The 12,899-nt window shown below is 36.3% G+C and overlaps 1 protein-coding gene across 2 annotated transcripts in view; it reads left to right on the forward strand.

Annotated features, from left to right (window-relative positions):
- Nucleotides 1–7,847, forward strand: part of SGCE (sarcoglycan epsilon) — a 62,910-nt gene extending 55,063 nt beyond the window's left edge. For both annotated transcript variants that reach the window (XM_039878068.1, XM_039878069.1), the window contains 2 exons: nt 4,771–4,814; nt 7,551–7,847. In XM_039878068.1, the coding sequence (XP_039734002.1) occupies nt 4,771–4,814; nt 7,551–7,567 (61 nt within the window). In that variant the 3' untranslated portion in view covers nt 7,568–7,847. The remainder of the gene's footprint in view (nt 1–4,770; nt 4,815–7,550) is intronic.
- Nucleotides 7,848–12,899: the final 5,052 nt, after the last annotated feature.

The raw sequence follows: 12,899 nt of genomic DNA on the forward strand, positions 1-12,899 counted from the left end.
TGCCTGAATGGGACAGAAAAATGCCAAACTTCGAAAAAGCTAAAAACTACTGGGAAATTGTCTTTACTTTGCAATGTTATGGCAGGGATTGAGTGGAGGATACCAAATATTCGATTTTCTAAAAAGTAGTTTATTCCTAAATTCGTACTATATTATGTGGTCTTTTAGGGGGTAGTTCTGCCTCCTCGTTATTCTCTTATACCATCGTCAATTGTCAATTGATTTTTCCTGAGTGGAAGGCATCTTCATACAGGATGGAATGTGGTGAATAATAGCGGAAGTGCCCAAACATTTTCTTGGAAGATTTTAATTGGCTACACAAAAATTTTCCTTATGCATTATATAAAACATAATACCTAATCCAGGGTAATTGGGTCCCCCTTAAAACAGGAGGTGTATTGTGCTTAATCTTCTGCAACTTAACAAGTATAGAAGTAGAATTAAGTCTTCTAATTAAAGATATTTAGTATCTAATTATTTTAGCTTTTATCTGAAGTATTTTTCCACTTGTCTTCCCTTTGGTAATAATGAGAAATAACTTTATGATAAAATTCCATAAATAAAAAATTAGTTTTCAATAAAAGTTAATATCAGTTAAAGAGAATGTTTCAGGGGACCAAGATAATAATTTCCTGTTACCAGAAGTGTCAACCAGCCAAGGATATTTCGGAGCCATTGACATTTTTTTTTTTTTTTTTTAATTCAGTAAGTATACACTAAAAGCAACAGATGCAGTATCTCTTTGGTGAATATTGTTTTTATAGGTTTGTACTGCATCATTTTGAAGCTGTGGTAGGCTTGCTTTTGGCTTTATACTAGCAGGGAAAAAAATTAAATAAATGAATGTCTTCTTTCTCCTTTATGCATTGTTTTGTTTGAAGTTAAAAATAATGGTGATTCCAATTTCTTTATGTCCTTTTATTAATCCACATAGTGGCCTACGCCCTTAGTAAAAGTTACAGAGTCCAAATCAGCAAGGTTTGGGGAATGTCAATTTTGCTGAAATAACTGGAAATTTAAAAAATATATTATGATGTCTTATTGTTAAATGATTCCATACTAATTCAAAAGAGAAGTATTTTGTATTCCACATAACTGTACTGTCATTTGTTTTCAACTCTGGCATAGATTCTGTGGCTTTATACAAATCAGTTAACCTTTCTTTGCTTTTGAGTCTTCAAGCAAATAGTAGTATAATGGGTTGATAATCATCAACCTTACTCATAGAATTACTCTGTAAGATAACCAGGAATGTCAAATTACCTTAAAACGGTTGTGCAAATAATGAGTAATTGCATACTCCCCCAAAATCACTTATTTATTTTCAAGTTATTACCTTTGCCTTTTTAAAGAATGAAGTTTGTGCAATAGCTAATTTACATATTTTCTATTTAAACGCATGTAATTATGGTAAAATCAGAAAATAATTAATGCTAATAATTTAGAGAATTTCAGTTTTCTTAAATCTTTTTTCTACGTAATGCAGTTTACACAAAATAATTGTTCGGTTAGTCCATTAATAACTTAATTATTCTAGTTTTATGACTTTACGAAGGTCCTTTCTTTAAAGGATTATAGGACTTCTATTTGAAGTCAACCCCCACTGTCTTGTACAATTGCCCTTAGCAGCCTGCTTTCACCAAAGATGAAAATGGTTCCATTTCTTTACTGTGTTCTCTGCTGCTTAACCATCGCAGAGTTAGTCATAGGCATTTTTCCAGTATGCCTGAAGGAGTGGACTTTCGGCATCTTCAACTCTTTTATGGAACATACACTTCCAATATGCCCATCACAGATATGTTAACACTCTAACACTCACAGGCTCACGTGTAGTCACAACCACAAAAATAGAGCTCTGTGTGCACACCTCGGAGACTCTGGGGAAGCCAACTCTCCACATATTATTTGTTGAGCACCTTTTTGCACAAATAAGCACTTTTATATAACTAATCTAAGTTTCAGTTGAGGTTGCAAGATGTGCATGTACATTGTTCAAGCATAACCACTTGGGACACGTACCACAGATACTTTTAAATCCCCAAACCAATGTCATGCACACAGTTACTTTCTCATACTGCTGCTCCAGATTTCTTGCTAGGTTATGTGTGGCACTTTTTCAACCAACCGTTTCTCTGAAAACCTAGCCAAGACCATTGCTGTGTAAAAAAAAAAGTTCAGCAGTGTAGCAGAAAAGGGGGAAATGAAAGCTAGAGGAGAAATGGCAGGGCATAGGATTGATTTTGATCAGTGTTTTTCAAACTTTGTTCCACAGAAGGGTAAGTGGGCCTGGCCGATGGGAGAGGGAGTTCGGATGACTTCGTCTAAATATTTTGGGCTTTAGATGAAGGGCTTCTGAAGGGCTTTAAATGTCCTCTTTGGTATTCTTATGTTTTCAAAATGTATTGATTTAATCCATTAATAGGCTAGATAGAGCTAGAGATGGTAAGAATTTAGGAAGGGCCTGCATGGGTGTGTGCATAATGCGTGAGTGCGCGTGTGCCCACGCCTGTATGTAAAGGGGTGCTCGATTAGTTCCTGAAGTAGGATAGAGCCAAATCAATTTTATCTGAGAAGGTGAAACAAAATTCATATTTCCCTCCCAAATGCCCACAAAATCGAATTTTTACTTCTATAGTAAGGATGTTTGTTTTCCCACTTTAGATCTAGAACTTATTCCTCTTTGTGGTTTAGAAATTAATCTTTCTACTTTCATGATCAAAACCACTATAAATACATTGTGTGAATGGAAAGAATAAACAACCCCGCCCCCCCAAAAAACCTCCCTGAGACCGCATAGGGATAAATAGGGCTTGTAGGTATTAGTTAATAGTAAAAAAGAATGCAGTTACTGAGATGAATTATTAAGTAACTTCCTCAAATTGAGTTAGAATTGATTTGTTATTTCCTTAACAATATATTAAAATGGAAGCGAAATTTTTAAAAAAATTACTCAGAGTCATTAACATTCCTATAGATTAAGAGTTTAACTAGCATGTACTGCTTTCTACTTTAGATCGTTGTATTTGGAACATAATATTTGCCTGACCCACATGATTTTGACCAATGTTTTTCAAACTCTGCTTCTTGGAGGTTTCTTAGAAATGCTCCAGGGACCAGCATGTGGGGCATAGGAAACAAAGCAGGTAGGATTCCGCCTCCCTTGCCAACTCGTTCAACCTCACATTTATCTCTTTTGTACATCGAGAGTCTGCTTAGTATTTCAATCAAAAGGAATTCCATTGCTGAATAGAAACAAAAAACTTAGAAAATCCCTGGTTTGGATCAAAACCTACTTTGTAGCAAGGAACTGACTCCTAGAATTTCTTCCACACAGAATCTAAATTGTACATTTTTGTAAATTAATTTTAATATCAAAACTTGAAACTAAGTAGGTGTGTCTGAGGGATTATAAACATGTGTGTATTATGTGAATCTTTATAAGTATCTTCTTTTGCATGTATTTATTCAAACATGGTTTATTGCATGCTCGTTGCTGGGGATTCAGACAAAACAGGATGGTTCTTACTGTTAAGGCACTTTGAGGCAATTAAACATGTGAGGAGAAGTACAACGACAATCAACGTGTGTATGAAAGCATGCTACATGGTAACCTTTTTATGGAATGCTTAGAGGATGAGGAGGCATAGAAGATGTGGTACTTGAGAAGTTATTTTTTTAATTAAAAAAACAGTAATTTAAAATTTTTATTTAACATTCCTGTGGGATATTTTGTAAGTATAAGAGTAATATGTGTTCACCATAACAAAGTTTGAGTTGAATTTGCAAAGACAAATGGAAACTGGTTGGGTGCCAGAAATGGTAGTGAGTCATGGTGGTGGTGGTTCTGTGTCGAGCAGTCAGGGAAGGCTGCATTTATGGACCAGATATATTGATGGCCTTCTAGGACACACTAAAAAACTTGAAACTTAGTTTGCAGGTAGGTGTAAGGAAATAACGAAATGTATGTTATTTGAATAACATAATCAGATTTGTGTCTTAGAAGACTATCTTACAGCAGTGTGAACAATGGATTATAAGGGAGTAAGAGTAGGAATAAGGAAACAATTCAGATCAGTTGCAAAGATGCAAGTGAGAAATGATGATGGCTTCAACCAAGTTAGCAATGGAGGTGAGAAAGAAGGGAACAGATTCAAAAAATGGAGGAGAATCATCTAGAGTTCCCATGTCACTGGATGTGAGGACTGAAGGAGAGGGAAGGGCCAGGGATGACTTCTACATTTTGATGAGTACAGTTGGGTGGATGGCCATGATCATTTCCTGGGATGGGGATAGAGGAGCACAGATTAGGCATAGTGAATGAAGATGGTTAAATGTGTTGTTCTGTGAGTGTGTGACTGTGTCTGTGTGTTCTTCGATCAAGATCTGAAAGTGTACAGGTTACAAACAGAAGCCCTGGCGTCGTTGGTTTCACATCTTTATCCACCACTTCCTAGCTATACAGCCTTGGATCTCTAAGCCTATATTTTCATCTGTAAACTGAGAAAAACAATACCTACCTCCTAGGGTTGTTGTGAAGTAAAACATAGCAGGTAGTAGCAACTCCATGAATGTTACTAAAATTGTTATTATTTATCTTCCTCCGATCTCAGTTTCTTCATCCATAAACTCACTGGGGTGGAGCTGGTGCTAGATTAGATGATTTCTGGGGTCCTTTCTAGCTTTAAAGTTTTTCATTCTAATATGTCTTCTCTTTGTTTACATGTATGTAAATAAACACGGTTTTACTCAAAAAATGTTAATCATTTCTAGGAACTTGCCACATCAGACTCAGATTCCCCAACAACAGACTACAGGTGAGTATTACAAATAGTAAGTTGATATATATGGATGAAGTTAATAGATTAAAAGATAATTAGTGTACTATATAATTTATAAAGCTTTAGCTTCACCAGGTAAAGTAAAACAGTTGTGTTATTCCTTAATCAGAGTTAGAACCTCCAAATAATAGCTTAGATTATTGCATAGATTGGCATCAGAGTGATAAACACAGGGTAAATGATCTTAGAGCAAAAGCATCCATGGAGGTCCTGTCTAATTAAGGAAGACTGAATGAAATCCTCTTCCTTCAGCGAAGCTCCCTATTCTTCCCCTTGGTTTGAAAGATTCTTTGCTTAGATGCATCCAGGATTTGTCTCAGTAAGTGAGCAGCTTGAAACTGACTCTTTCAAAAGGAAACTATTGTGACTAATCACTGAGGCTTCAGGGGGATAAATGAGAAATGGTTGGCTTAGTTCTAATGCCACTTTAAAAAGCTGTTGTAACATGACCAATGACAACAAGATGGCGGACAATTCTCCCTGGACTATTCTATTTCCCTAAGATTTGCTTTCTTTAAGTTTATTTCTTTCAAGTGTCCCTAAAAAATTTCCACAGCCAATTATTTCATTCATCTCAGTACTGAGTAGATAACTTATTCATGATTGTCTTTTAATTAGTGGTCGATTCCTAGTTCTAATTGCCAGGCAACCAGTAATGCCTTTGTAGCTCTTTTGGAAGAGCAAAAGAAGTTTTAAAAATGTAAGTCGGATGTGGAATTCTGAGTATGAATACTAGTATTGTGGTAGGGAAGCTATTAAGTAAGTCTCTTAAAAACTTTAGGCACACATAGAAATGTATTGGATGTTTTTATTCAAAAATTATCTTCTTTATTACTGCTTTCGGGAATATAAGGAGATTTTCGTTTGACAACTTTTCAAAGATTTGAGGCAAGTATAATGAAGTTGTTCATTAGATTTTAATTATGAGATAACTTTTATCAGAATTTTCCCTCACAATTTTGATTACTTGTTTTAATTAAATGCTAACATGTTTCAACAAGACTGTTCAATATATTGATGTAAGCATTCAGGAGACTGGATGAAAGAACAAACTTTGTTATAAACATGTTATCTGAAGAGCAAAAAATAAATGAGTGAATACCTACTACCTCAGTTTTTAAAGACTATTTCTACAATGGAAATGCTAAAACTTCTTTCTCATTAAGTTCATAGACTCCCATTTCTCTTAGGATGTCTTTCCTCTGATTAATCATTATTTCAGGCAAGGAGTGAATAGAAGGGAGACAGTATCTAGCAAAATAGTAAAAAATTTCTGAGTATTTTAAAAACCCAAATTTTACTTATTCCCCCATTGGTAGAAGTAAGGAAACTTAAGTAGATGCTATTAAGGAGATTTATTTGATAGTCGTATAGATTTTTAGCAAGTAGACCTGTTAGTGTGCTTCTTTTTAGTAATAGGCAGCATTTCCAAATCCAAGGACAGTTTATGCCTGAGCAAATGTGATGAGAGCCAAAGAATTTCCTTAGAGGGATTTTAGGTGGTTCAACCTAATTTTCTAAATTATTTTCTAAAACAGGTTTTGGGGAGCAGGCAATTTGCTTAAGTCAAGAAGCTTTGATCTTCCTTTTAGTTAACACTATAGCCTATTACCTTCTTGTTTTCTTACATTTTTCTGTAATTTAGAGCATATTATTGACTAAAGTGCACTATTCCCTCTTGGTTGTTTTCTTCTTGCTTTGGGTGAGTCCCCAAAGTGTCTAAGTGCTAAAGGGAGAGAGACCACCCTAGCATTTTTTCCGTAATTGTTATAGATTGTTGTGTTTTTGCCTCTGATAAATGTAAAGCCAGATAGAGTCGTGCCTCCTGGAGAGAAGAGCTAAATGGAGAGGTTACGTTCTTTACTCCCATTCTCTCTGAATGAATAAAGTTTGTTTCTCAATTTCTAAGTTGTTCTGTTCTGTCCGTACATGTACGGATTCAGTGCTGTTTATGTTATTTTCATGGGTACACCAGCTTTCCTGTTCCTCCACCCTGGTTATCGTAGTACCCCAAAGAGGCAACAATATTTATGTATGATTATCACGAAAGAAAAATTTGCTTTTCTCAAGTACCTCAAGGTACTATGCTAAGTGTCAGTTTTCTTTACGAAGCTTAATTTAAGTACAAGGTCTGTCTCCGGGATACCAAGAAATTTTATATGTAACTACCTACATGGAATTTGTCAGGGGAGAGAATATTTTGAAGTTTGTTTCATTCAGTTAGTAGTTGTCTTTTCAATGGTCATCCAGAGTTTGAGAAATGAACTAGCTGCTGGTGTTGTTATCCTGGACTTAAGCGCTGGCTGGGATAATGGAGCAGTTAAAAGCTGACAATAGCACAACTGTTTGGACCAGGTGCAAGGTGTGAGGGTCAGTGCCCCTCCTGGTTTTCTCATTTTCTCAGCCCTTCCAACCCACGTGATATTTTCTAAAAAGCCACGATTAAAAGGTACAGTCATACATCCTGCAGTCAACCGTGTTCTTTTTGTTTATCGTGGGAGGAATTCTCAGGCTGTTGAGAAACACAGAACATTATAGCTTTGGCCCAAGAAAGAGAGGACTAATTTAGAATTTTCAGTTCTAACAATGTTTACGCTAAATGCAGAGAAATTATTTTAAATGATGTTAAGAAGATAGAAGATTTTTGCTCAAAATCTACAAGTGTTCATGCCCTGACTTACACGTGCCCGTGTTCACTCTTCCACACTGCAGGTAAATGGAATCCCTGAAGAAAGAAAACTGACTGAAGCAATAAATTTGTAATCACACGATATAGCAATTATAGCTTATTTCTTTCTTCTCTTTTCCAATAATGCATGAACTTTTCTGGCGTATGGTATGCATGTCGACAGCATTAAGTATGTACCAAATAATGCAATAGAACTTTCATTTTACTAATGGATTTTTTTTTGTATTTAAAGCATTTTGACAATTTGTAAAACACTGATGACTTTATATTTGTTACAATAAAAAGTGGCCTTTAAAATAAATATTATTAATGAAGTGTAATGTCTGGTGAAACTTACTTCAGAAAGTATTCAGTTACCTCCTATGTAGTAGGAATGTTTTATTACTAAGGAACAGGTTCGTGTGTTCATTCTTCATTCAACAAGATTTTATAAATATATAAAATGTCTGGGCTCTGTGTTCTCAGTGTTTAAATAATACTTTTATCCTTGTGGCTCATAAAACCTGCTCTTTTATATACATGCCACTTCTTAGAATGTCTTAGGGTAGGCCCGGTTGGTGCAGAGCAGCCCAGGCTGTATAATTACCTGATTCCACAATCAGATACTTGGTTTTGGAAGCAAGCCAGGAGAATAGTTACCTATTGATAGGGGTATTTGCTCCAAAACCCCAGGCTGCCCTCTAATAACACTACTTTCAAGGCTTAGCAGAGTTTCCTCATAGCATGTCTGCCTGCTGCCTGCATCTTGAATTCTTTTGGATCAACATGGCTATCAGGCCAGCTAGCAGGCCACGACAAGCAGGGTGGACCAGCTAGAAAACCTTTTCTTATACTACTCTGGGCAGGTTTCCATGTTCCTTGTTAATTGGCCAGAGGACACATGAATGCTGCTTTAATCTGATTCCAAAATTCCAAAAGATTCCCTGTTAGTATCATATGCAACAACTTGTTCCCCAGTTAGGGGGAATACCCTGTCATGTCCTGGACGTTGGAAATCCCTCTCCCTCCCCTCCTTTCTAGGATTTATAGGTTCTTTGATTCATTAAAAGATTTATCTCCTTATTCCTTTCCAAGACAACTAGGGTATTGCTACCTGTTTTTTATGACTTATCAGCTTAAAGTTGTAAATATATTGGGTCCGGTTCCTAAGAGGAAGGAAAGGATGCCACACCTCCAGATTAATAGATTGTGGCACAGCCCCAGAGAATTCGTGAACTGGTGCTCTGGCCAGGTTAAATCAAACTGTGCCTAGGAGTCCAAGTGGGCAGGAGCAAAGTAGTACATGATGCATAAATCAGGAAGTTCAGATCAGGGGTCAGGAACTTTATTCATCCGTTCTAGAAAAGAGGTCACCTTGGAGATTAGGAAATGCACTTGGAGTTAGCATCAGTTTTCACACTGACCATGTTGAGTAAAATGGGGATAAGAAGAATCATCGGCCAGCAATCTCACAAATCTTTAATAACTGCCTTGATCTCTGGATACCCTCCGAGAAAGGAATCTTGCCTCCGACTCTCTATTTTGATGGGGAGGAAGAGTCCAAATAGTTTTCTATGGGTTGTTGGTACCAGATCCTTTATGGGTTAAAAAAAAATGTGGGGGTTCTGCCACATTCTGAAGATTTATGTCTCAACGAAACACCCACTTAGTAGGCAGATGAGTACATGTGAGTTTGGGTTCTCAATGGTGAACTTAAACTAGAACACCTTTTTCAGTTGGCCACAATAAAGTTGCCCTAAAAAAAAAAAAAAAAAAAAAAAAAACAACTGCAGTAGTTTTCTGCACTTTGAAGAATTTAAGGAAATTCAGATCTAGATTCCAAATATCCCTGAAAAGTTTGTGACTTCCTTTCTCCAAAATACAGTCACCCAATGAATTATGACCTCTTTTGGGGGGAAGTTCACATCTGTAAGTCTACACTGATGATGGAAAAGAACATTGGGTGAAAATGTTAATGCTAAATCTGAGGCTAAGAGTATACTTAGAAGATAATTAACTAGAAAGCTATGTCAAGGTTGGAGACGTCAAGCACAGATATAGCAAGTAGGTGGGGTGTATGAACTCGGGAATCAATGGTCCTGGATTTGAACTAACGTTATCTCACCCTGTGTCCTGACTATGCACAGTTGAGTGGGTGAATAAAAACTTAAGCAAGCCATTTTAAGATGGAGCAGCTTCACGAATTTGCATTTTGGAATTTCCCATGGGATATCCTACTAGTTGCTTATTTATTGCATGCCCAACATATCATATCATGTTCTGAGGATACCACGTGAGCCAAATAAAATACAAATTCTGCCCTCAAGGAGTTTACATTCCAGCAGGAAAGACAGGTGTTAGTCAAGTGCTTATACAAATAAATGTCAAATTGCAATTGTGATAAATGCTGTGAGGGAAAGTAATTGGTGCTATAAAAGCTGATCACAGGGGAACTTGACCTAGTCAGCAAGGTCAGAGACGTCCTAAGGAAGTTTGTGCTGATATCAAAAAGATGAGTAGAAATCCGTAAGATAAAGTGGAGTAAGAAAGAATATTTGAGGCAGGGAGAAGAACATATCTAAGCCTTTTTGGGAGAAGAGATCATAGTATAGTGTTCAGTGCAGCCAGAGTACAGAGTATGGGCGTGGGGGAGGGTGTTGGGAAAGTGTGGAGGAAGCTGATTCAAAAGATAGGTAAGACCAAACCATGCGTGACTTTAAAGATAGATAAAAAAGAGTCTGAATCATTTTAAGAATGAAGGATGGTGATGTCATATTTTGCATTTTAATACAATCAACTCAGCTACAATATAGAGGAGAGAGAGTAGTTGGGCAGAATGGGACTGGAGAGTTAAAAGGCTATTGTAGACACAATTGGAGAAATAATAACTGATTAGGGTAGTGGTGGAAGAGATGGAGAAAGGACAAGTTAAAGAGCTACTTAGGAGGTAAAAAAATAAATAAATAAAAACAGTTATCAGTACACTGATACTTTGGAAATGATGTTAAAGAAGAGAAGGGCTAATCCTGATGGGGGCGTGTCAAATGATCCTGTCCATCGAGACAAGGTATTAGAATCCATCATTTTGTGTGATAATTTTACATATGAAAAGCTAAAACAGAGAAGTGCTGCTCTTCCCCCTACCCCCAGTTTTATTGAGATATAATTGGCATATAGCATTGTACAAATTTGAGATTTATGACATAATGATTTGATATATTTATATATTATGGAATGATTACCACAAGTTTAGTTAACATCCATCACCCCATACAGTTATAAAGATTTTGTTCCTGTGATGATAACTCTTAAGATCTACTCTTAGCAACTTTCAAATATATAATACAGCATCGTTAACTATAGTCACCATGCTGTATTTAACATCCCCAGAACATATAACTGGAAGTTTGTACCTTTTGACCATCCTCACATATTTCCTCCACCCTCCTCCCCCTGCCTCTTGCAACCACAAATTTGATCCTTGTTTCTATGAATGTGCTTTTTTTGTAGATTCCACATATAAATGAGATCATACAGTATTTGTTTTTCTCTGATTTATTTCACTTAGCATAATGTCCTCACAGTCCACCCATGTTGTTGCAAATGGCAGAATGTCCTTTATGGCTGAAGGACATTAGCGTCCATTATCTAATTCAAAATATTTATTGAGCACTTACATATGCCAAAGATTGCTATAGATGTTGGGAATACAGCAAAAAGCAGTAATACAACAGAAGCATTAAATTAGTTTGGTTGGCCCCAAAACAGCTCATTCCTTTGGGAGGTAGTCCCAGAAAGCCAGAATGTGGATGCAGAAAGAGTGACAGGGTTGGAAATCCGGAAGCAAAGCCAGTGAAAGGCATGTTCCTGATTGCCTTTATTCTGGAAAGCAGAGCTCAGTCCAACTGGGGATCTTACAATAAACTGTATAGAATACGCCTCAGAATTTTCCCTCCAAGTAATAGGCGATTTAGACTGATCCACTGACTTACCATCCTACAGTTGAGAGTTGAGATATTGACTCCCCTGCACTTTTGGGCTTTGGCTGTGAGCAGCCATAACAAGATGCTCTGGAGAAAACCCTGGGGCAGAGAATCTGACAGATGACATGGAAACTTGAGATGAAAAACTCCAAAAGAAAGCTGAACAAGCTATCAGCAAAATGTCTTGATCAAAGGACATGGCTGGATTTTGCATAGTAACAGTGACATACAATGTTAAAAGGCAATTACACCCACTAGTACTTCTTAGCTGACATTTCAGTTTGCAATGGGATGAAATCATTGATGCATAGCCTATATGTCAACTTGTGGTATACATGAGATTAGTATATAAAAAGAATTGCTTGATGAGTTTTTTGCTCTATCACTGAAAACTCATGCCATGAAAGGATCGATTTTTCATTTTGTGAAAAACTATTTTGTGAGTTGTGTTGATGTGACAAATATGCCCCAGAAGTCACAGTGGCTTAACAGTAAAAGTTTACTGATCACTCAGATCACTCATATCATAGCCCAGTGCAATTAGGTCAGTCATCCTCCATCTTGTATGCTCTATGATCTGGAACACATGATATCCAGGATTTCTATGGAAAATAAAATGAGCCGAAGGGTTGTGTGGGATATTTCTAAGAGCTGGGCTTCAAAATTATTTCTATCACTTTCATCTATACTCCACAGGCTGATACTCAAACATAATTGCTATGGACACTATAATATGTAATCTCCCTGTGTACCGAGGAAGAAGAAATGGTGTGGTAAACACGAGCATTGTCTTTGCCACACGAATGTGGACTGGACAAAACATGTGATCAGTGCTTATGGACTAATAGCTGTATATAACAATGAAAAACATAATTAATCAAATAATAGTTCTATCATTCCCAATGGTCTAAATTGTGAGTTAGAACTTTTAATTCAGTGGAAATATAAGAAACAATAATAACAAAGAAACTGCCTAGATATAATAATAAAAGCTAGGTAAACAAAATTTGAAGAAATAATGCATTGAGTTCTTGTAGAAAAATATGATTGTAAGTTCACAATCCCTTATCTGCAATTCTCAAATCCAAAGATCTTAATTTTTTTGTAAGTTCATAACAAATTCATTTAATGACCTGACCTAAACAAAAATAAAGATTCTTATTTTGTCTTTTTAAATCCTACTTGGTCTGATGATTTGCTATAGAAATTTTAACAGTTTATTTCACGATGTTGTCCTTACTCTACTGAATATATTATATAACGTGAGGAACACAATTTAAAAAATCTGAAAACAATTGAGATTGTCTCAAGATATACCTGGTCTCAAGAGTTTCCAGTAATGTATTGTGGATTTATATTACTAATTTTATGAATGTAACATTTAATTTTTATATGACTTTTATGATAAAC

The sequence above is a fragment of the Pteropus medius genome, unplaced genomic scaffold (genome assembly GCF_902729225.1).
Source record: "Pteropus medius unplaced genomic scaffold, Ma_sr-lr_union100, whole genome shotgun sequence".
Lineage (NCBI taxonomy): Eukaryota > Metazoa > Chordata > Mammalia > Chiroptera > Pteropodidae > Pteropus > Pteropus medius.